Below are 22,997 nucleotides of genomic sequence, written 5' to 3' on the forward strand. Positions count from 1 at the left end.
AATCAAGAGGATGTCAGCATTAGGAAGAAAAGCACTAAGTGTCATCTCTGTGCTACCTGATGGCAACAGCTTGCAGGGTTTTACTTGACCTTTTAAATTCCACCTTGCCTAGCAAAGCTTGGCTTTGGGCTTTTAATTCTCTCTCCTCTCCTGTTGTTGAGGCTGCTTTGACACTGCTTGTGCCAACGGAATGAAAAAAGGGGAATTTTTTTATTTTTTTAGGGTTTTTTTAGAGATACAGTTCAATATTGGTGCTTTGATCTCAGCAGTTTTACCTCGACCTTAGGCCAGGCTTTCCTCTCAGAAAACACTTGAGAGATTTCTCCTCCTGCCTGCAGCTGATTATTCCCCACTACACGCACAGGGACAACTACAGCACGGAAAACCCATCCCAAGGGGCCTTCCCTGGAAACCAAGGCTCAGCTCAGGTTTTTACCTCACCAAACCAAACCACTTTTGCCAGAAGAGGCCAAGCATTACCTTTTCTAGGAGTTGTCTCAGCTGCTTTGTCCTGGCGTCACGCGAGCACATCGTCTGCTGAGGTGCCACCACTGTGCATATACAACGTCCCTCGCTGTCCTGGGCAGAGCTGTACACCTGCCAGCTTTCCTCTGGGTTGGTAGGCAACACCTAATTAACACAGGGAAAGGTGGGTTAATGAAGCAGGGGAGGCCTGGCAGGGCTGTGGGAGGTGAAGGGGAATGAGAGAAGGAAGCAGGACGGCCGTGGCAGAGAGCAGAGCTGTGCTGGAGGCTCCTCCGAGGGCCCAGCTGGCAACATTCACTTGGAATGCAAAAATATGGATTGGGGACAAATCAAAGAAGGGGCTGAAAAGGAGAGCAAGAGCTGAAACACCAAGTGGGAAAGCGTGGACACACGGAAAGCCGGCCAGCAGCGAGAATTCCGGGTGCTGGACATTGCTGGGCTCATCGGGGTGGGGACCCCGGGCCCCGCTGTGGTGACAGAGCACTTGGCGTGTCCTTAACACCGGGAGAGGGACGTGCCCGAGGCACCAGGGAGGGCACAGTGTCCTGCTGAGGGCTGAGCACTGCTCTCCCCGCTGCAGAGCCCTCCCGGATCCGGCAGCTCTCCCGAGCGCACGGACACCGCGAGTTCCGATCCCCCCTTTTCTCTGCCAGACTCCCCCGGCGATGAGGAGCTTCACCAGACAACACTTCCCTCCATTCCAGGCAGGGAAAGCCCGGAGCCGTGCCCCGTGCACAATTCCAGCAGGGATGGGATGCAGTTTGGAGGAACCAGCAGTGCCTGAGCTTCCAGGACACGCCTGGGAAGGGAGCCCAGCCCCAAACACGGCGCATTCCCAGCCCCTCGTGCTCCCCAAACCTCTCTCATCTTAATTTTCCTTTGATCTCGCGGCACGATCCATGATTTAATCCCAGCCCAGCCTCGGAGCACTTTGAAGGTGTCACAGTGTCCCCAGCCAGAGGGGGAATGTTCTTTGCACCGTTTCACTACGGAACAAATCACCGCGCAAATGCCCACGGTGACAGACATGCCCAGGCAGATGCACAATTGAATTCCCTGGCTTCAAACAAACGGGGGGGGGCGGGGGGGGGGAAATAATAAATGGATCTCATAAACCCTGGTAACATGGAAAAAGAAAAAAAATTCCCAGCTTCATTCACTCAGCAGCACAACCACGGCACGAAATACTCCGGGAACAGCAGAGCTGCAACAGCAGAGCTCCGTCAGAAGGCACGAGCGTGCAGCCTGCAGGAGGAAGGTGCCCGATTTTCCCTGCTCAGGGAAGACAGACACACAGACGGGAATGGTTTTCCCAGCCATTCCCAAAGTGGGAAGCTCAGGCACAGCCCCAGCCCTCCAGCAGAGCAGGGACAGGGGACGCCCAGCCCCACCGCCACACACGGCAACTTCCCGGCTGCATCTCCATCGCACCGAGGACGGACCGGGGAGGGAGGCAGGCGGAGGAGCCTCCCGGGACTCGCACCCGCTGTCCCGGCGGCTTTCGCAGCGGCGACGAGGGAAACTTTGCATCCCTTTGGCTGCAGGGACGATGCGGGAGGGGGCAGCCGGGTCGCCCCCAGCCGTGAACGAGGGATGGCTGAACCGGAGGAGAGGAGGGGAGAGATGCTCCCTGCACCGCCACTCCATCTCCTGCCAGCACTCCCGGCCCCTCACCGCCCCGTCCCCGCTCCTGCACCGCCGCGGGGGACACTTTGCGGCGATGTCCCCGAGGGGCGGCGATCCTGCCCCTCCCCGGGGCGCTGCGGCTCCTGCAGGGAGGGACCCCCACGGCCACTGGGACACCTGGGCAAGGAGAGATGTGACAGCCCGGGGGACACCCAGGCGGGGAGGGACTGGGCGGCGGCGGGGAGCAGCCGCAGGGACGCTCCGGGATGCGGGGACGATCCGGGATGCGGGGACGCTCCGGGATGCGGGGATGCTCCGGGATGCGGGGATGCTCCGGGATGCGGGGACGCTCCGGGAGCCTGGGACGCTCCGGGCAGCCCTCCCCGTGCCCCGCCGCCCCCCGCACTTACTCCGGTGCTGCGGTCCAAGGTGCCGCCCGTGGCCGCCGTGAGTTTGGTGGTGTTGAGCCCCACGAGGGAGGGCAGCGTCTGCGACATCCAGTTGGTGATCATGGCCATGGTGCTGAGGACGACTCCAATCTTGAGTAAAGGCACAGACATGTCTGCGGGGGGGGGCGGCAGGCACCCTTCATTCTGCACCGGCGCCGGGCTCCATGCCGCTGGGTTCGGGCTGCGCCAGCCGCCCGGCCGCCGCCGCCGCTCGCCGCCGGCCCATCGTCCTCCTCCGCCGCCCCGCCGCCCTGCCCGGCGCTGCTGCTGCTGCTGCTGCCGCTGCTGTGCCCGCTGTGCCCGCAGCCGGACCGAGCGGGGCTGGCTCCCTGCGCCCGCCGCCGCCGGGCGCGCCCCAGCCGGAGCGAGCGGCTGCAGGAGGCGGGACCGGGGCGGGCCGGCACCGGGAGGGAGCGCCCAACCAGCCGAGGACACTGCGGTGGGCGAGGGAGGGAGAGGGAGGGGACAGGGAGGGAGGTTTGGGGATGGGGGAGTGCAGGGAGGGAGGGGAGAAAAGGGTTGGGGAGAAGAGAGTGGGAGAAGAGGTTTGGGGGAAGGGGTGTGGAAGGATGGAGGGAGGAAAAGATATGGGGAGAAAAGATGAGAAGATAAGAGATCTGGGGATAAAAAATTTGGGGAGAAGAGATCTGGGGAAAGGGGAGAGAAGGGAAGAAGACAAGAAAAATTGGGAGAAAAGATTCGGGAACTGGGGAGTGGAGGGAAGGAGGAAAAAAAAAAGATATGGGGAGAAAAGATTTGGGGAGAAGAATTGGGAGAAAAGGTTTGCAGAGAGGGAAAAGAATTGGGAAGGAAAGGTTTGGAGAGAAAATGTTTGAGGAGAAAGGAAAGAATTGGGGACTGAGCAGAGGCAAAAGGGCCTGGGGAAGGGAGAGAGGTTTGGGGAGAGGGGAAAAGATTTGGGAAAGGGGGAAAAACTGGGGAGAGAGAAGAAGATTTGAAGAGATGGATAAATGGGGTGGGGGGAAAGGAATGAGGAGAGAGGGAAAGAACTGGAGAGGAGGCGGAAAGGGTTTTGGGGAGGAGGTGGAAGGGGTTTGGGGAGGAGGTAGAAGGGATTTGGGGAGGAGGTAGAAGGGATTTGGGGGAGGTGGAAGGGATTTTGGGGAGGTGGAAGGGGTTTGGGGATGTGGAAGGGGTTTGGGGGGGGCGCGGCTCCCCCGCTGCGGCGCTGTGGCTCCCCCTGGCGGCTGCGGGCGGTGCTGCGGGCCGGGGTCCCTCGGTGGTCGCGGGGACCTAGCGGGGACCCAGCGGGGACACAGCGGGGACACAGCGGGGACACAGTGGGGACACAGCGGGGACACAGCGGGGACACAGCGGGGACGAGGAGCCGGAGCAGCTCCCCGCGGTGCCACCCGCAAGGGCCGCACAGGCCCGCGGGCTGGGGGACCCCTGCGGGTCCCCTGTTGTCCCCAGCCCCGTGGGCTGTCAGAGCATCCCCCACGCCCCCGATTGTCACCTCCTGCCACGACAGCACGTCCTCAGCACGAAGGAGAAACCAAACCTGCCTGCCCTGTCCCTGCTCCCACCTCATTCCCAGCACAGGAATTCCCTACCCAAGGATGCCAAGGGCACACAGCCTGTCTGGCCAGCCTGGAATGTCACCTGGGCTTGGTCACCACTCAGGTGTCCCAGAGCTGCCCTGGTGACTTCAGAACCAAAATCTCTGACCAAGAACTCCACAGTTCCTGTGCATCCTTCCCTGAGAGAACCTTGACACTCCCTGGGCAAAGCAACACAGAAATGAATCCCCTGTCTCTCTCCAGAGGGCAGAAGTGACACCCCTCACTTTGCTGGCACAGCCCCAACCTTGACATGGGTGCAGGAGACCCTGAACTGTTCCACGACCCCAGCACCCCCAGCCTGGCTGGTCCCGGCAGCCACCACATTCCCACAGGAGTCTGATCAGCCCAGCCCCAAACCTGACACATCCAGTGCTGCTTTTCCAAGGGCAAGGATTCCTGGAGGTCTGTGTCTTCACAGCCCTTCCCCAGGAGCTGGCTGGGGTACATCTGAGGGGCACCCCGAAGCCCTGACCCACTGGTACTTCCTCAGCACCCAGGTGATGTACAGAGCACACCCCAGCAGGGAAGCAGGAAGCCCCGAAATGCAATCCCTGCTGAGCTGGCCTGTCCCACCTCACCAGGACCTCATCCCTCACTGGTCATGTGGCCCTTGGTGTGGGATCATCCCAGCACAGCCAGGCTGGGCAGAAGGAGCAGGACCAGGACAGCCCAGTGGAGCTGTTCCTGCAGGAAGAGCTGGGAGCTCCTGGAACACACTGAAATAAAGCACATTGAGCAATTCCACCAGGTGGAGAACACGAGATGAGTTCGAGCAGCAGCGCTGATGCCAGCTCGGATCCTGTCTCTGTGACAAGCCCGTGGCACAGCAGGGCACTGGCAGCCGGTTTGTGTCAGGCTGCAGCAGCTGAAATCCCATCCCTTCCCTCGCTTTCCAGCACCCTCCATCCCTGTTACCTTTCACCCTGCCCAGCTCCAATCCAGGTGAGCCAGCAAGCTGCTGGAATCCCGAAGGAAACCCTCCTGCCCTTCGAATCCCACAGTCCTGCGTTGGGAATACACAAACTGCCTCCACCCCATGGAATCAGCTTCTCGCAGCCCAACCATCAGCATCGCACAGCAAAACTGCTGCTGGGTGTGCAGTGTGGTACCTGTGGGGTCAGCACCCAGCAGCTGCTTCACGGGGTGCAGCAACAAGTTCCTTAGGCAAAAAAACCCTTGGATGGATTGCACCTTTTAGAAGGAATCCCAGCTTGGCTCCAGCTCAGCCTGTGCTGCTCTCCCAGGTGCTTCTGCTGTGCTCAGCACTGTGGCAGCCCAGGCCCTGATTGCTTCTCTGATCTCCCATCATATCAAACGCTCGAGTGCTGCACTTAAATCATCCCAGAGTTCATTCAGGAAAAGAGTTTGTCAGTGAAGTTTATCCCTCGTATTTGTCTGCTCCAGACACATGCAAAGGAATTAGTCCTATGGACACTTTAATATTTAAATTATATTAAATAAAGGCATTATATTAAATTATATTAAATAAAGGCACTCCTGTGCCCTGTTCTGGATTCAGTGGGGGTAAGAATCACTCCTGTGCCTCACCCTGGATCCCACCTGGGCTGCAACCTCATTTCCCAGCAGTGCATGCAGGTGATTTCATTCACATTCCCTTCAAATGCTTTGCCATGATTAAAGCTCTCCCAAACAGGCAGAAAAGCACCGAGAGAGGAGCAGCAGCCACAAGGCCCTGCTAAGGAGGGGGCCCATTACTGGGAATCTTTTCCCATGGATCGTGCAGGTGGAGGGAGGCAGAGCTGCTCTGCTTCCCTGGAGAAAAGCCCTTCATGTCAGTTGAAAGAGGAGCTGTACCTGTAATAATGGGGGGAGAGAGAAATCCAGGGGATTTTCTTTCTTTCTCCTGCTTTCAGTGTTTATGAAAGAATCAAAAGCAGCACTTTGGGGGGAATTTTTTTTGTTGTTGCTGCCACGATTAAGGGAGTTAAGGAAGGGACATCAAAATGTTCTTCCAGACCTTTTCAGGAAGTTCTTAGTGGATCAGTAACCTGCCAGGAGCAGGATGGTCCTGAGCCCATGGGACAGAGAGCCACCACCCTTCCCCAAGGCATGACCATGGAAGCTGAGCCAACTCCAGCTGCTCCAAGATGGAAAAAGGCTCCCAGGAACGCTGCTGTTTCCCTTTTTCAGGGATGAAGGGCTGTGCAGAGGGAGGAATTGGTGGTTGCTGGTTTGTGATGAGGTGCATCAAGCATGACAATGACCTTTGTCACTCAGTGCCTGACACAGGTGACGTGCAAGCACAGAGACTCTGCCTCACCCCAATCATCTGCCTGGTTTTAAAAGCCCAGCATGGCAAAAAAATTAATAAACTGACCAAAAATCCAATGAATTTGATGTGGGAGACCTGCCTCTCCTCATGCTGAAGCACAACAGCAGGAACAAGGACGAAACCAAGAAGGCAGAAATTCAGGTGACCCTGTTTGACCTGATGGGGCTTTGCAGAGCACAGCTGGATATCGATCCTTAAAAAGCAACTTCCCATCACCACAGCTGCAGGAACCCCTCCAGCCCCACTCCTGCTGAGCTGGTGGAGTTCACCTTTCTCCTGGGCACTTCGGGGTTTTTGCACGAGAAAACCCTTCTGCTGTCACTGTTTTTGTTGTCCCCGTGCACTAGCTCTGCGTCGCCTCCCACGAGCGCCCCCCAAAAAAAGAGGGGCTCCAGGACTGCCCCCTCCACCCCTCTCCTGCTGCCAGCAGAGAGCAAACAGCAGGGAAAGAAAAGAATTGCTCGAGGAACAAAAGATCCTTTTGGCATTCATATATTCCGAGCAGAGAAAGAGCAGCGACGGGAGATAAAAGCGGGGAACAGGGTTTTCCAAAACAGCTGCCTGGTGGAAAATTCCGCTGCCGGGAAGGGATAACGCAGAGCGCGGCTCTGTGCCCGCAGCAGCCCTGCGAGGGTCAAGGTGTGCGAGCGGGGACAATCCCCGGCTGGCAGCGTGCGGGACACGGCGGTCGCTGTCTCCCTCTCCTGGCTGGTTCAGAGAAGAGGTGCCGAAGCTCCTGTTGCTCCCAAGTTCTGCTGGGGATGGTATCCAGGCACCCCGAGCAGAGAATTCCTGTTGCCTGCACGGTGGGAGGAAGGGAGCTGCTCTAAAACGCACCCCAAACCTTGCTGGTGCTCCCAGCTGGCTCGGGGAGCCTTGGGGACACCTCAGGTGACGCCCCAGGAGGATGAGGCCAGCTGAGCTGGCTGCCCCATGAGGGCAGTGCCCTTCCCAGGGCTGGCAGCTCCTGTCCTGGCAGCACAGGACTCGGGAGTTTGGCCGGGCACTGTAAGGGTCGCTCTGTGGTGTGTGGTACAGCCCAGCTCCTGCTCTTTCCAGCTCCTCCTCTCCATCCTGGACACCTGTGGGGTGGGCTGGGCACTCTGGGGTCTGTCCTCTCTGGGAGGACCTGGCTGTGGAACTTCTGGGATCCTCATTAAATGCTTGGATTGAGATTTTCCTCCCTCCTGCAGCTGCTGGAGGGGCTCTGAACCATCCCTTTGGAGAATTTTCTGCCTCCACTGACCCTTTCCATCCCTCCTGGATTCCTGATCGATGCCAGCCTCCCCCTGTGCCAGGAGCTTCTGCACCCCAAGGGGTGTGCAGGGGGCAGGCGAGCTGTGGGGTGGAGAGAACCCAAAAAAACCCCAAAAACTAGGCTGAGGGGCTGTGCCCTCTGGCACCACAGAGCTGCTGAGGGCTGCGGGGTGCTGAGGGATGCTGGGCAGGGGCTCAATGCTGAGGAGACAGAGATGCCAGCCTGGCCAACTGCTGTCTGTCTGTCTGACCTGTCCTTCTGTCCTTTTGCTGGGATATTTCACTGAGAACCTCCTGGCATTCCTCAAAGTTTCCTCAAGAGCAGTGTGGTGCTCCCACATCCACCACCCCGGTAATTATGGGATCCACACAGGAAGCAACACCTTCCTGGAGCAGGCAGGTATGGAACATTTAGGGCTTCTGCAAGGGGGAAAAAAAACCTCTAACCCTAAGCCTGGCCCTGCCCTGGGGGCTCTCTGTGCCCTCTGCTTTCTGCCCATATGGGGACAGGCCTGGACTCTGCTCTGGGCAGAAGGAGGATGTTTCTCATCTCTTAATAACCCTTTCATCCCTCATTCCCTTTTGGAGGAGGTATCCAAAATGCCTCCAGCCTGTCCTGGGGGGCAGCTGGGCAGCCACACCCTCCTGAGGGAACAAACCCTTTGTACCCCTCCCCTCTGGGGCACAGCACAACCTCTGCTGTGTCTGCCATGGGGCACCTGTACCTCAGCAGGTCTCAGCTGCCACAGCTATAAATGGCATCGGGTTTCCCTCATTTTTGGGTCGCACTTCCAAACATCCTGGATTTTTTTTGCCCGGTTTTTGTCACTCTTGTGCCACCACCACTCGCACAAACCTCACTGGACGCTGTCACATCGCAGAGGGGGCTTTTCCTCTCATCATGGGAGGGTAGAAATGGACAGAAAATAAAAGTGAAGAAGGAAAGAAAGTGGTAATTTAAGATGCCAGAGAGTGACTACGATGAAGGGGATCACTCCTGGTAGAGCTCCAAGTGAAAACTGTGGCTGACTCCAGGAGCAGCCACATTTTGGGATCAGGCAGCAAAGTGAACTCCCAGCTCTGGACACTCCCTACCCCTGCATGAAAAACACTCCAAAACATCTCCTTTCCTTTGGGAGAAAGAACTCTGGAAGGAAACATCCCCTTCACAGGGTTTCATGTCACTAAACCTGCGTTTAGCTAAAGCTGCTGTTGACTTTAAGCCCAGGATCTCCCAGCATGTGCCAAGACCTGTGAGAGCCTCTGGGGCAGAGCAGAGCCATCAAAGCCAGCCCAGCTTTCCCAGGTTCCTGGTTTTGGATGCTGTGGTTGGGGAGGAGGATTTTTCTGGCACATTTCCCTGGGTCAGGCACGCGCCTCCAGTCACAGAGTGACTTCCCAGGGAAGAATTGCTCTGGGTCTCGCTTTCTAGCAAGCACAGCTCTGCTCCTGGCCCAGGGCTGAATCCTGGTATTGTCCCACTGTTATCCTTCCAGCATAAGGGCGGGCTGGGAATCAGGACTTGGGTTCTGAGCAGAGAAAAGGGGTCCTGAGCAGAGAAAAAGGGTCCTGAGCAGAGAAAAGGGGTCCTGAGCAGAGAAAAAGGGGCCCTGAGAACAGAAAAAGGGTCAAGACTCTGACTAAAGTCAGTCTGGAGACTGGGAGCAGGGCTCAGCTCCAGGAGAGCAGGAACAACCAACAGCTACAGCCTACAAAAGCAGGAAAATCAGGACTTGCAGCTGCTCTTCCCCCCCGTTTGGGATTTGCTGGTGCCTGACTGGTCCCCTGCCTAACTGGGCCATCCTCACAGGTATCCCAAAAAGCCTGACAGGCCACAAATCCCAGCTGGGCACTCCTGGGCTGTCCCTGCCTTGTTCCCTTTTGTTGGTAGCTCCACCAGAGCAGAGCCAAGACAACGCTTCTCCCTCCCAACTCCAGAAGGAGCTTTCCCCGCTGCCAGCACCGTGTGCAGCCCTCCTCTGCTTAATTCCCTCTGATAGTAATTAGTTTTGTATTACGTATGATGCTAATACTGATTACAAGGACTGATAACTCGAGCAATAAATACAACCCAGGGCTGGAAATTACCTCTCGTTTTTATTGGTTTGAGCTGAAGTTAGCGAGACGAGACACAAATTGGTTTATGAGACGAGGCAGCTGCCTCCTGTTCCGGGCTGCAGATTTGCAGCTTAATCCTACCCCCTTTCCACGTGTCTCCCTGAGAGACTGGCACCAGAGAGCCTGGGCACCAAACTGGGCACTGGGAAGTTCTCCATGGGCAGAAGGGAGCTGGGCTGGGCATTGCTGAGCCCTGGCACGGCTCTCCCTTCCCCTGCAAACAGCTCTGAGAGGGACCTGAGGTGCTTTTATGAAAATCAACGGCTAAATTAATATAATTAATATTTTTATGGATTTTTTTTTCCCCTTGCATAAGCCCTAAATGTTTCATACCTGCCTGCTCCAGGAAGGTGTTGCTTCCTGTGTGGCTCCCATAATTACCGGGGTGGGGGATCTGGGAGCACCGGAGGAAACTTTGAGGAATGCCAGGAGGTTCTCAGTGAAATATCCCAGCAAAAGGACAGAAGGACAGGTCAGACAGACAGACAGACAGCTGCTGGCATCCCAGCCCCCCTCTGCTGATCATCCACAGCAGCCCCAAGCTCTGCCCTCCTGGCAGCACACCACAGGCAGATCCTTGGAGAGCAGAAGTTGGCTCTGCTCCTTCATGGACACCAGGAGAGCTGCCCTGGGTGTCCCCAAGAAGAGGACGAGGAGAGGAAACCCCACACTTTGCCCAGGAAGGCCCTGCCCATGGCTGTGGGCATGGCCAGAGCCAGGGGCTGCACCCCAGGGTGCCCAAAGCACCTCTGCGCCCCATGACAGCACCCCGAATCCAGCCCCTCTGCCCAGCCAAAATGGGTCATTTCAGGATTTGATTCTGACCCGTGGAGAGGTGAGGCAAGGCACAAAGCAACTCAGGAGACCTCTGAAATCCCAGAGCCTTGTGCAGGTCTCACTCTGAGTTCCTGGCATGCCCTCAGCCCTGCCCAGGAGGGGATTGAGGGACAGGACAAAGAACTGGGGGGGTTTAGGGGCAGCTCCCCCCTCGTTTCACACACCCACCTCAGCCAGGCCTCCAAGCCCCCACCAAAGTGGGGGTGCAGCCCTCAGCATCCTTCCTCCCATCTGGGGGACCACCCGAGGCGATGGCAGCACTCACACCTTGCAGACAACTCCCTTCCCTCCAGGAGAGCTTCCCCAGCACCCCACTGGAAGGACAGGCCCGTGCTCACCCCTCCAGCCCCGTTTAAGAGCCATTTCTTCTCCCTTGCGAGCTGGCCTGTCACTGTCACTGCAGGGAGGGACAGGAGGGGACAGCAGCACTTTCTGTATCAGCAGGGAAAGCTGCCTCCATCAGCAACCTCTCTGCCCCGACCCTCCACCCTTCCTCCCCGGCCGTGGGATCTCTGTAGGGCACGGGAGGGAACCCCACGCGTGATGGAGACTGAGCCTGGCACGGAATTAACCCCGGAGGACACAGAGCTGGGCGGTGCCCGGGCTGAAAGGCGTTTTTGGGGATTGCATCTGGCAGCTGTGCCACAGCAAGGAGCCGCTGAAACTCCGGCAGGGCTCTGCAGTGCCAGGCGAGCCAGCAGGCAGCGGGGCGGGGGAGCTCCGCACGGCCTGGCAGGACACGGTCACCTGCCCGGGTGGGCACTGCAGAGCTGAACCCGGCCCCAGCAGGGCGGCTCAGCAAAGCCAGGCTTTAGCAGGGGCTCAAACCTCCTGCCTCCATCAGGGCAGGGCGCTCTGCCCAGGACCTGCAGCGCTCAGCCCCAGCCCAGGGCGGGCTGGGTTGGGTTGGGTTCCCCGTGCCCACCCCGCCTGAAAGTTGCTGCCAAAGTTGCGGTGCTGCAGTCACAGAGGAAGCAGGGAAAGGAGAAAACAGCCGGGCAGGGCGGAATCCTTGGATTTTCCTTGGAAAAACACCCCCCCAAGAGCACAGCCACGCTGACAAGGCCGATAAGGGGGTGACACCACCCGGCTGCCCAGGCCGTGCGGGTGAGCCCTGGGGAAGCTGGAGGGGCAGCGAGGCAAGTGACAGCCCTGTCACCCCCTTGGCACTGTGGCCACCACTGGCCATGCCCTGCTGGCCAGGAGCCGCTGTGCTGGTGGTCCTGGCTCTTTGTCCAGCGCGGCGCATGCGCACGGCCCCGGCTTCCTCACACACAATGGGCTTCTCCCTCAGAGCTCTGCTTCCTCCCCACCCTCCTCATCCACACAGCCCCTGGCTTTCTCGGCTTCCCCCCCACTTGCCCGCCCCACATTCCGGGCTGCTCAGCCTTTCTCCGGAGGGCTCCGTGCAATTAAGGCAGCTCGGTGCTCTCCTTGCTGGGGGCAGCAGAAATCCTCGGAGGGTGCGAAGCCAAAAGGCTTCGGCGGCTCAAACTTCAGCAGTAGGGCAGGGACAGGGAGAGCTTTGTCACTGGGAGAAAGGGAAAAATAATCTCCATAAAGCATCCAGGATGAGAGCCCAGCTGCTAATTGCTCCTACATTAAGAAGCCTCCATTCCCCTCCTATTTATAGCTGCTTTTTCTTTCTTTCTTTCTTTTTTTTTTTCTTCGCTTCCAGGCAGCACCACGATTAACCCCACAATCTAGAGCATCCTCTTGCAATTACTTTTTTCTTCCTTTCCTCAGCGACTGGTGATAAAAACCACAAACCCAAAAGACAATCACCCTGCCTGCCTCTCCCCAGTCAGCCTCAAGAAGTCAAATGGAGTTTTAATTCCACTTGCAAGGGATGGCTTTTGGGTGCCTCCTTTCCTCCCCCCACAACCCCACGCCTCACTCAGTCCAGGGGCCGGGACAGGGAAGAAAAGCACGAAAATCCAGGCAAAAAAAAAAGCAGGAGGAGCGGGGAGAGGGGGACTAATAAGCTGCTCCCGTCTCCCACAAAGCTGTCACAGATGGAAACATCAAGGGACATTTAAATGTCACCTAAAACCAGCACAGCTACCCCCACACGAGGAGCCGGCGGGGTGAGGGGTGGGGGTGCCGAGCAGGGACAGCCACCCAGCACCGCCACCTCGTCCCCGTGGCCACCCGGGACAGCAGCTCCCAACTTGGCCGAGCCCGAGCCCGGCGCGGGGGTCCCGCAGCCCCTCCGGCCCCGCCACGTTCCCGCAAGTGGGGCCGGGGGAAGGCGTCCCCGCCACCCCGCCATGGGGCAGCCCCTTCTCTGCCCATCGCGGGGGTCCCACAGCCCGAGCCCCCCCCTCGCCCTGTGCCCCCACCCCGGCGCCGAGGGTCCCCGAGCGCGGCGGGCTGGGCACAGGTGATGCCCGGGGGAAGGGGCGGCACGGCAGGTGCAGCATCTCCCGGCAGCTTTCTTCCGTGCTCTCGAGGTTTAGCAGAAAATGGCGTTGGGGAGAAAGGGAGAGGAGGAGGGGGAGTGGGGAAAGGAAGAGATGGACCTACTTGGGTGAGTTCTGTGCCCATCAGGATGAGGAAGCAGAGGGTCAGCAGCTTGCTTGCCGGTTGCATCTCTCGCACCCCGTTCTAGGCACCTCGCATACAGATCACCTCCGGGCGAGCCTCCCCTGCGCCGTCCCCGAGCCTCGCTGCCTCCTCACTCCTTTATTCTTATTAATATTTTAATTTTAAAAAAATTTAAAAAAAATATAGACAACAAAACGCGATTGAAAAAAAAAAAAAAGCCCTAAAACCCAAAAAATCAGCCTGATTTTGCGGGTGGCTCTCAGCACCCTCGGGAAGCGATGCCAGAAATCTGCTCAGCAGAGCCTTCACTTTGCATATTTATTGGGATCCCAGTTTCTCTCCTCTGCTCTCGGTGCTGACTGTCTGGTAATTTATTTAATTTTTTTTTTTTTAATGGCTCCCCTGCTCCAAAGACATTTGCGAAGAGAAATTCAGCGGAGCACGCAATGATTATCTCTGCTATTGCCAAAAGTTTGCCTGGAAAAGGGGGGTGATGGGGAGAGGACAGGGATTTAAAAAAAAAAAAAAAAAAAAGGAAAAAAGAAAGGAATTGGTAGGGCTGGCTACTAGCAGGGGATGGCTGTGGAACAGGATGTGACATCAAGTAAGGCGGGGGAAATTTAACTAAACACGGCAAAGGGAGAGGGGGAAAAGCAGCCGCGGGAGCACCGGTGAGGCTGCGGGGACCCCGCGAGGAGCAGGGGGTTAAACCCATCCTTAACCCCATCCTTAACCCCCTCCTTAATTCCATCTTTAGCCCCGTTTTTAATTCCCTCTCTAACCCCCTCCCCGCCCTCCCCCGATCTCCGGGGATCCCTCGGAGCAGCGGGAGGGTGCCCAGGGATCTGATCCCCCCCAAAACACCAACCCCAAACTCCCAAACCAACCCCCCGGGGAGGCTCCGAGCTCCATCCTCTGCCAGGCTCAGCTCCAGAGGAATTTCAGGCAGCGGGAGGATGTGAGGATCCTTTGTCACAGAGCATCCTCACCTGCAGGTGGGTGCCCCAGGGGCTGCGGGCAGTGCCCACCCCACACTGGGTTCTTCCCCTCCCCAAGGGGCTGCTTCTCCCTCATTTCTCTCTCTCTCACACCCCTCTGCGTGCTTTCCAAACCCCAGTTTCTTCCAGGAGCTCATAAATGTTATGAAATCTTCTTGTGTGCAGTGCTGCAGGTGAAAAGCATCACCCCCCTGCTCCAGAGATCGTCTCTCAGTGATTATTTAATAACACAACAGAAATTCCTTGCCCACAATTAGCAGAGGCCCCACAAGAGGATTTCCCCCGTTGATTACTCCAGGGTTTCTTCACCTGGAGCCCTTGGGACTGGAGCAGGACATGAGATCTCTGTAGGGATGAGCTGCGGGGAGTGTCTCAGGGGGGATCTCTGTGGGATAGTCAGACATTCCAGCTCTTTCCTTTCCCTGGGATCACAGAATTCAGCAGGGACCAGGAAATTTGCAGCATTGTGACTGAGCCTCTGTGGGGACAAATGGCTGAAAACAAACTGGAAAAAGCTTTCTGCATGTTCCCATCAGCAAATATCCAAGGGAAAGTTGTCCCAGCCCTCCTAGGAGGGTCCTAGCAGCTCCAGATGGGAAATCATCCCATCCCTTTACAGTGAGCTTGGAACAGGCAGCCCAGGGAGCAGCTATGGGGAGCTGGAATGTCTGACTATCCCACAGAGATCCCCCCTGAGACACTCCCCTCAGCACCTGCCTTTAAGGTTGATCCTGTAGAGCCCATAAAAGCTGAAGGCTTTTAAAAAAAGCATTAAACTCCTCTTGACTTTATGAAGAGCAGCACAACGAGGCCAAAAGCATCAGTGGAGCGACAGGGTTTGAACACCTCCTCCCCTGGCACCTCGGGAGGTGTTTGATTACCACAGGCAGGGATCACAGGAGGGCAAAAAAAATTCCCAAAATTCAGAGGAAGGAGGAGGAGTAGCGAGTTCCACGTGCCTCTGTGGGGATTTCTCTGTTTAAAGTGCCTTCAAAACCCACCTGAGCAGCTTCTCATTAACCCACGAGGCAGAGGCAGCACGGGGCTGATGCAGCTCCAGAGGCTCCAGGTGCAGCTGGAGCTCCCAGGGATGAAAATAGATCAGGGAGAGGCAGAAGGCAGCAATGAGAGCTCCCTTCACACAAAAATGTTCAACAAACGAGCTCAACTTCACCTGAAATTGTTGTGCCCATGGAGGGTGCTTTCAATTTGGGTGGTTTAGACCTCAAAGAAGAAACCCCACCTTGTTTTCCACAGACAAGGCTCTGAAATGAACTTTTTCCAAGGCACCAACTGCATATTCCCAAAGGGGAATCCCTTTTTCCCCCCCTCCTTTGGTTTTGTACACATCCAGTTTTATTGACCTTCATGGCTTGCACTCGGGCAGAAGCATCAGCCCTGCAATTTGTTTAATTTATTCCTCTTTTGAAGTATTTCTGAATTTGTATCAACAGCCTCATGATTGAACTGGAGCTCCAGAGGGTGAGGCCCTGCATGGTCCTTCCTCCAGGGAAGAGCCCTGCCCCAGGGAGCTCCGCTCCCAGGACAGAAATCAGAGAAACCAAGAGAAATAAACGGCAAAAAAAAATTGCCCAGTGGGAGCACAGCTCAGATCTTTTGATTCCCACAGTGTCTTCCCCAGACTTTGAAAAGTACCTCCTCGAAATTTGGAAGGAGTTCAAGGTCTGGAGAACCTCTGCCCATGGAGTGCGACTAAAGAGGCTCCGGCTTTTTCCCCGGGAAAAGGGAGGGCTGGGAGGAGGCTGCCTGGGGGAAGCTTTCTGTACATGAAGGCTCTTTTATCTCCTTAAAAAAAAAAAAAAAGAAAGAAAAAGGCAAAGTGAGAGTCCACAGTTTGGAGTAGAAATAGGGCCTGGGTTTTTTTTCTTTCCCTCAGGGGAGGAAAATCAGGCTGTGAAATAACTCAGCTGAAGGCATGGTGCCCTCTGCACCAGTTAAACCAGAGCCAGGAGCTGCATCCCTGCTCCTCCAGAAATGAAGGGAGAGGTTCCTCCCATGAAACTCTTGCTGTGTGATGGAGGAGAGGAGAGAAAAGCACAGCTGCTTTCTCTTCTTGATGGATAGGATGAGGAGCTTTGCTCTCCAGATCCTGCTGTCCTCTGGAGCAGCTGCCAGGACACAGAATGGGACAGCAGGGGACATCAGGGGATAGCAGGGGAGGGCAGGGGACAGCAGGGGACATCGGGAGATGGCAGGCGACAGCAGGCAGCCCCTCCCTCTGTGCTGGGAACCTGCAGAGCCTTCCCCTGCTCATCACTCCTGCACAATCAGTGAGGCCAGATGGATTTTGTCCCCTCCTGGGTCTGCTGGCTCTCCTGATATTCTGATGGAGCTCCTTCAAGGGCTGCCCAGTGCTGAATTGATTTTCCAAACAGACCCAAAGCATCGATGCCTTTGTCAGAAACATGTCAGGGCTGCCAGGCAGGAGCATCAATGTCATGGGGCCTCAGGGTATGTGACAGGAGGACTCGCTGCAAGGAGCCCTCTGGGAGCTCTCATTCCACACATGGGGATGGTTTGGCACAATCTGACCCTGGGGGACTGGGAAATGCATCCCTGAGGAATTCAGAGCTGTGTGATCCCCCCAACAGCCCATTCCATGCAGGTGGGCTCAGGGATGGGCACAGGCCGTGGCTCCTGGCAGAGCTCCCTGTGCTGAGCTCTCTCTCTGCTCCTGGGGGCTGTTTTCACCCACAGGATCCTCCTGCCAGAGCCTCCGGTGCCTGGGGTTGTCCCTCCTCACCTTCACCACCACAGGAGAGCCTCTGGACATGCACAGAGCATGAGGATGGCATGGAAAAGTCATGGATTAGCCAAGGCAGGAAGGTGACAACACCTCCAGGTCCTGAAGAGAGTTGTTAGGAGGGAAGGAGCTGAGGTAAAGCGCAGGATCCACCCATACCCTGGAGCTCAGCAATTTCAGCTGATTTCAGGCAAATTCCACAGATTTATCACCTTCTCTTGGACCTGATCTCTTGGTTTGGGGTTAGACAAAGCCACTTCCATGCATTTTCACTTGGTCCCTCAGCACTGGGGATTCAAACTGCCCCCAAAGGGCAGTGGGGATGGGAATGAAAAGCAAGGTGCATACCCAGCTCTGAAATCATGGCATGGGGGTTTATTTTTAAAGCCAACATCTCTCATTCTGTGCAGCTCTTCACCTCCCTGCTCAGGAGTGGGCTGAGGAGCAGACACTGCCAGACTTCAATTTATCCACCAAAGCTTCAGGGAGAGCGAGGGAGAACAGGTCAGGATGCAGGAGTGTGCGCAAGGAATGGCAAAAGGAATAACACAGGAAACGGGGAGGAGCCGGAGGCAAAGGGCGGGAAGGGAACTGGAAAAGGCAGAACTAAAGGCGAGAGAAAAACCAAACCTCGTCCAGGCTGGTTTTTTTTGAGGAGTTGTCTCTGTTTGCTGCACTGAATCAGAGCATGGCTGGTGGGGAGGATGGGGGGATGTGGGAGGCAGCCTTGGTGACATCCAGCCTTGGTGACATCCAGGCTCTGATTTCTGGGAGCTGCTGAATCCTTTCCCTTTGCCACAGGAAGCCTCAGCAACCCCCTGCTCTCAGCACCCCTGCCCCGGGCAGGGACAGATCTGTCACACTCCTCTCCCTGTCATTCACCTGGAATTCCCCCTTTTCCCGATGCAAACAGATCCTTCCTTTTGTCCCAGTGACTTCCCAGCCCTTCCCAGGTGTATCCCGGCTTTCCAGATGGTTTCACAGCCAGTTCCATTAGCACCGCTGTGCTTTCCTTTGCTCTCTGCTACTCTTGTACTTTTCTCTCCTCATCAAGTGCTTCAGTCCGAGCCTCACAGCTGGAAATTTTGTTTTTGCTGCTTCTGAAGAGCAGAATGCTGCTTTTCCTGGGCTTTTCATTATCCAAATAATTCAAGGACCTAAGCAAAGGAGATGAAACCCCACATCAGGCAGACCTGAGCGGTCTGAGGCAGTTCCTCTGCAAACATCCCCTCCCTGCCTGGCACTTTAAAGTTGTTTTTGCACCTTGGAAAGCAAATGAATTCCACACTAGCAGCTTTTAAAGGGTTTGCAGCCTCCCAGCAGCCCTGAACACACACAAGGATCATCATCACCATAACAAACTCTGCTGCTCAAGCAGCACCACCAGCGAATTCCCAGATTTTTTTGGCACCTGGAGGGAATCCACACATTTTTGTATCAACAAATGGGGTCAAGGAGGATCAGAACTGACAGCAGAGCCTCAGAGAGCTCGAGTCACCCAGGGTGATCTCTTCTAAGACAGCATTAAAGGGGAACCCCTTGCTTGGGAGAGATTTCAGTGGGAAAGGTGAGGCTCGAGTGATTTAGCAGAGTTTACCTCTTTATTTGTGGTGCACAGATGAGAGGCTGAGTGCTCGCTGTGCTCTCTGAGTTTCCATGGTATTTCTGGAGGGCAGCTCTTGGGTGGAGAGCAGGATTTGGTGCCACTCGAGGTTCTGCCTTCTCAGAGGTTTTCCGAGTAGTGGAAAGGTGCAAAAAGCCACAGATTACAAAGAAAAGAAAATTAAAAAATTAAAAATATGACCAATAATTCCCGAATTTCCAGAAGTTCAAAGCTCAAAGGGAGGAAAGTGCAGAGAGCAGCTTCTGTTGCTAAAACCCCAAGTTCACCCTGGTTTGGGATCAGCTTTTCAGCCAACTGCCGAGAACTTTGGAGTAAACCTCATCCTTTCCCAGGGCCCAGATTGCATATACCCCAAAATGTTTTTATTTAATTTGAGCCCACATTATGCTGCCTGCATATGGTGACACACACATTTCATTTTATGGAGCAGATGCTGCTTTGCTGTTGAGGCTGTGATGTACTGAGTGCATTATAGCATCGTTTGGGCCGGGGGAACTGCAGTGTTTTCTAACTCTGATTAGCCTTAATTTGAAACCTGATTTCCTGAGGAAATGAAGCCTGTGGCATCCCACTCTGGATGCATGCCCATGGATGCCCTGGGTCCATTTGCTTGGCCATCATTCTCCTGGTTTTTTTCAGTGCTCCAGGGCCTGTTTCAATGGAATAGGGGAAAATCCAGTTTGCTTCTCTCCCAAAATGACTTCATGTGGGAGATTAGGTTTACAGTAGAGGTTCGTGAGTCCGGGGAAACTAAGCTGACCCAGCACTTTCCCCTAAACCACCCCTGGAAATGAACGAGATAAGGGTAGGAAGCACCCAAGATGCATCAGTCAGGCTGAATTCTGCTCAACCCAAGGCCAAAAACCCAGCTCAGTTTTAGTTAGGAGCTGATTAAAGTCTGGAAGGGATTTCAGCTTTGCTGACCTCCCTGCTGGCTCATCCTCTGCTTCCCAGTTCATTCCACAGACACCAGTTCCCCTTCCAGCAGTGAGGATGCTGCTCCCAGGCAAACCTAAATCCTGGGATTTGTTATTTAACCCCCCCTGCTGATTGCACCCGCTCCCGTTCGCAGCTGATTTCCAGGGAATCAGCAGAGCTCTGCCAGGAGCCAGCAGGGCACAGCTGTGTCTGCAACAAACGCTGGGAGCACCGGGAGCAGAATTCCTGCAGCTGATGCTGATGCTGGGGCTCTGCACTCCCCTGGTGCTTCACAGCCAAACATCTCAAAAGAAAAAGCATCACCCACCCTCCAGCTGGCACAAACTGGAGCTTGGCCCTTTTTTAAGGGACCAGCCACGGTGGCATCTTCACTCCACGGATCTCCAGAGCTTAAGGCAAAGTTTAGGGAATATTTTTGTGGGCCAACACCACGAGTGGGTCTGTGGCAGGACAAGAAGGACCCTGCAGGAGCTCAGCTGTGCCCACCCCAGCAGAGCCCATGCCCAGGATGATGCCAACATCCCCGAGCCCTGCACAGCCCCAGATTCACAAACTCTGCCGGGATCCAGTGCCAAAAATGGCCATGAACAGCACTTAGTGATGCATAATATATGAAAATGGCTCATGCTGAGCTTTTAGATGGAGAAGTGTTTTTTTTCCTCTTAATACTATTATAACATTCTCCTGCATCCATGGAAGCACCATCATAAATATTTAAAAGGAGGTTGAAAAGACCCAGCCTGTGAGGTTTGAATATTTATGGCCACCAAACCCTTGACCTTTAGAATTAGGGTGCAGCATACATAAACCAGCCTTATTTAACTCTACACCACAGGTTGCCTAGGGATCAAATCCGAGCTGAAACCCTGGAAGCATTTAGCACTTTTAAGGTTTCTAGTGGTAAACAGAGTGCCATAAATAGGGACTTCAGGCAGGGAGAGGAGGGGGGCGCAAGGCTGAGCACAGGGCTGGGACTCCCAAGGCACAAATTCCCCGTGAGCCTCGATTTTGCAGCATCTAAAGCAGAGTGAAAAACAGCAACGGGAGAAATGAACAAAAGGTGGTAAATGCAGAGAAAAATGAAGTATCAGTGATAACAGGAATCACTTGGTTTTGGGGTTTCCTCCAGCCAGTTCTGCTGCTGTGGATTTGTCCCATAAAACACAGCCGGGTGTGCTCAGCCAAATCCAGGTCTCAGCGCCTTCATTCAGGATTTTCCAGCAGCCCCAGTGCTGTTGAATGCTTCAATCAGAGCCAATCAGAGATTTTCAGAGCCCCTGTGCTTCCCAGCTGGCGTGGAGTTGTTATTTGTTCCATTTTTTTGGGAGAATTATGACTCACGCTCAGTGTTGTTGACTTAAAGCCTCGCATTCCCTCTGCTCAGCATCCCAGCGCTTTCTTCCTCAAAACCTCTGCCTGAAACAGAGCTGATCCCACCCTGGACAGGGATAAAAAGTGGAACTCTGTTCCTCTGCACCCCAGAAAATTCCCCACAAAGTGAGCAGGTGATGCTGGGACTGGTAGGACAAAGGCAGGAGCTGCTGGGAGCCGGGGCTGGACTCACAGCAGATCCGAGTGGAGGTGCGGCACAGGGAATGCACAACATCCACGAATTTGTGGCTGTTTGTTTGGTTAGGGTAAGTCAGGAGTCTCTCAGAAGCCCTTCAGATCTCTTTTCAGGCAGGAGTTTGAAACGCTCCTCTGATGTATTTGCATATTTAAAAATAAGAGGGAGGTGAGGAGCTGAAAGGGAGGAGCTGGTGCAAGGCAAGGGCTGCCCTGCAGACCCCAGAAAGGGAACACCTGCTGAAATCACATCCAAACTACAGGAAAAAAACAAAATCTGTGAACTTTTAATACATTTTTGTTCATTCTTGGCCTACTCCTGCCCCTTTTTTCTTTTTTTCCCCTCATGATTTCTGTGGTTTTTCCTCCAGGAGCGCGCAGCAGGGCTGGGGCTGCAGGTGTGAGCGGTGGGATTTTGGCAGCTCCTGCTTTATCTGCACCCTGTGTGCCCGAGCCCACATGTGGAACAGCCAGGGATGAGCAGGGAGCAAGGCTCCAGAGCTGGTCACAGCTTGATGGGGCTGGTGGCAAACGCTGGTGGCTCCGTTTGGATTGTCACACTCTGAACTCAGGGACACCAGACGGGCACTGCTCGGATGCCACCTCCAGCCCTCGCTTTGCAGCTGAGGTTTTGTGTGTTCTGCCCTCTTTCCAAGTGCAATTTTCCCATCCAGCCAGTGGCCAGGGATAGTCAAGGGGGCAAATGTGCTTTTAGGGCTTTCCTGGTGACGAGGTTTTGCACGATCTGCTGCTCCTGTGCCACAGTGCCGGATTAATTACAGTGCTAACGAGTGTCTACCAGGTGCCTGTCACAAATTATCTGTGGGAACTGGACAGCACTTTCCAGACGTTCCCAGTTTCGTTCTCTGGAACTGCTCCTGCTGCTCCATTAGCTGGAAAATAAACAAACCCACAGCCAAGCTGGCTGCGTGCCCGCTGCTGGGAACCTGCTGGAAAAGGAGGAAGATCCAATATTGCAATTAATAGGTCCACTGGGGTGTTTTGAGGAGTGTTCCAGTGTCTCCAGCCCTGTGTAATGGGTTCAGTGCTGCCTTTCAGACCCAGCCAAGAGCTGCTGGGGATAACCCCTGCGCTTCCCAAGCTCGCTCCTCGTGGAGACCCACCAGGTTCTGCCTTTCTCCTCCTGTTAACGTCCTCCCAGGACTGCTGACAGCTTGAGGGGTTGCAAGGGGAAGCAGGGACAGCTGGCTCCACTCTTCCCATCTCATTTCCTCGTGGAGACACCAACTCAGAGAAGCCTTTTGCCATCCCAAGCCCCGACTGAAAATCCCTTGGTGCACTATAGGTGCTCAAAGGCTGGAGCCTTTCACTTGGGTCTTTCAACCCAACCCCTAGGGTTCTTTTTTTTAAGGAAATAACCTTAAAATCCCTCTCCTTCTCTCCAGTTTGGATGGTGCCAGGGTTCCTGGGGGTGGAGCTGGCACAGAGGCGAGGCGGCTGCTTGTCCTTGCTTCCCCAGGAAACTCCTGCCTGCCAAAGCAGCCAGTGATGGTTCCTGCAGCCTTGGGAGCCACAAACACAAACCACAATGATGATTTTTGTGTGGAAATAATCGGGAGATGCCCAGATGGGAAGAGCTGTGTGGATCACTAAAGGATTTAGTGGGTGTAGGAAAGATTGCTGTGGGAATGGCTGTAGGATGCAGAGAAACCTGTTCTGGCTTTTGGGGGGATTCAAATTGTTGGGGTCCAGCTCTCATTTGGGGTGAAAAAGGCAAAGATAATAGGTGGAACCAGACCTGTTTATGTCACTAAAGGATCTGTCCCTCTCCTGGTGCTTTTGGGAGCCTCTTTAATAAACTTTGCAGAGGGAAACATTTCCTCAGAGCCACCCAAGGTGCGCTGGGGAATCTTTGGCCCAGGAGAATTTGGGAATGTTTCCACTGTTCC

At 55.3% G+C, this 22,997-nt stretch overlaps 1 protein-coding gene across 2 annotated transcripts in view; it reads right to left on the bottom strand.

The window, feature by feature from the left end:
• The window catches only part of OLFM1 (olfactomedin 1), a 32,159-nt gene extending 18,366 nt beyond the window's left edge, over positions 1-13,793 (bottom strand). The window contains exons 1-2 of one of the 2 annotated variants that reach the window (XM_032130480.1): positions 13,176-13,793; positions 481-630 (exon numbers count right to left, since the gene is read on the bottom strand). In XM_032130480.1, coding sequence (XP_031986371.1) covers positions 481-630; positions 13,176-13,241 — 216 coding nt within the window. In that variant the 5' untranslated portion in view covers positions 13,242-13,793. Of the gene's footprint in view, positions 1-480; positions 631-2,522; positions 2,993-13,175 lie in introns of those variants that run through there. The other variant, XM_032130479.1, reaches the window with a different exon arrangement.
• Between the last annotated feature and the right edge of the window lie 9,204 nt (positions 13,794-22,997).

The sequence above is a fragment of the Corvus moneduloides genome, chromosome 21 (genome assembly GCF_009650955.1).
Source record: "Corvus moneduloides isolate bCorMon1 chromosome 21, bCorMon1.pri, whole genome shotgun sequence".
In the NCBI taxonomy this organism is placed as follows: domain Eukaryota; kingdom Metazoa; phylum Chordata; class Aves; order Passeriformes; family Corvidae; genus Corvus; species Corvus moneduloides.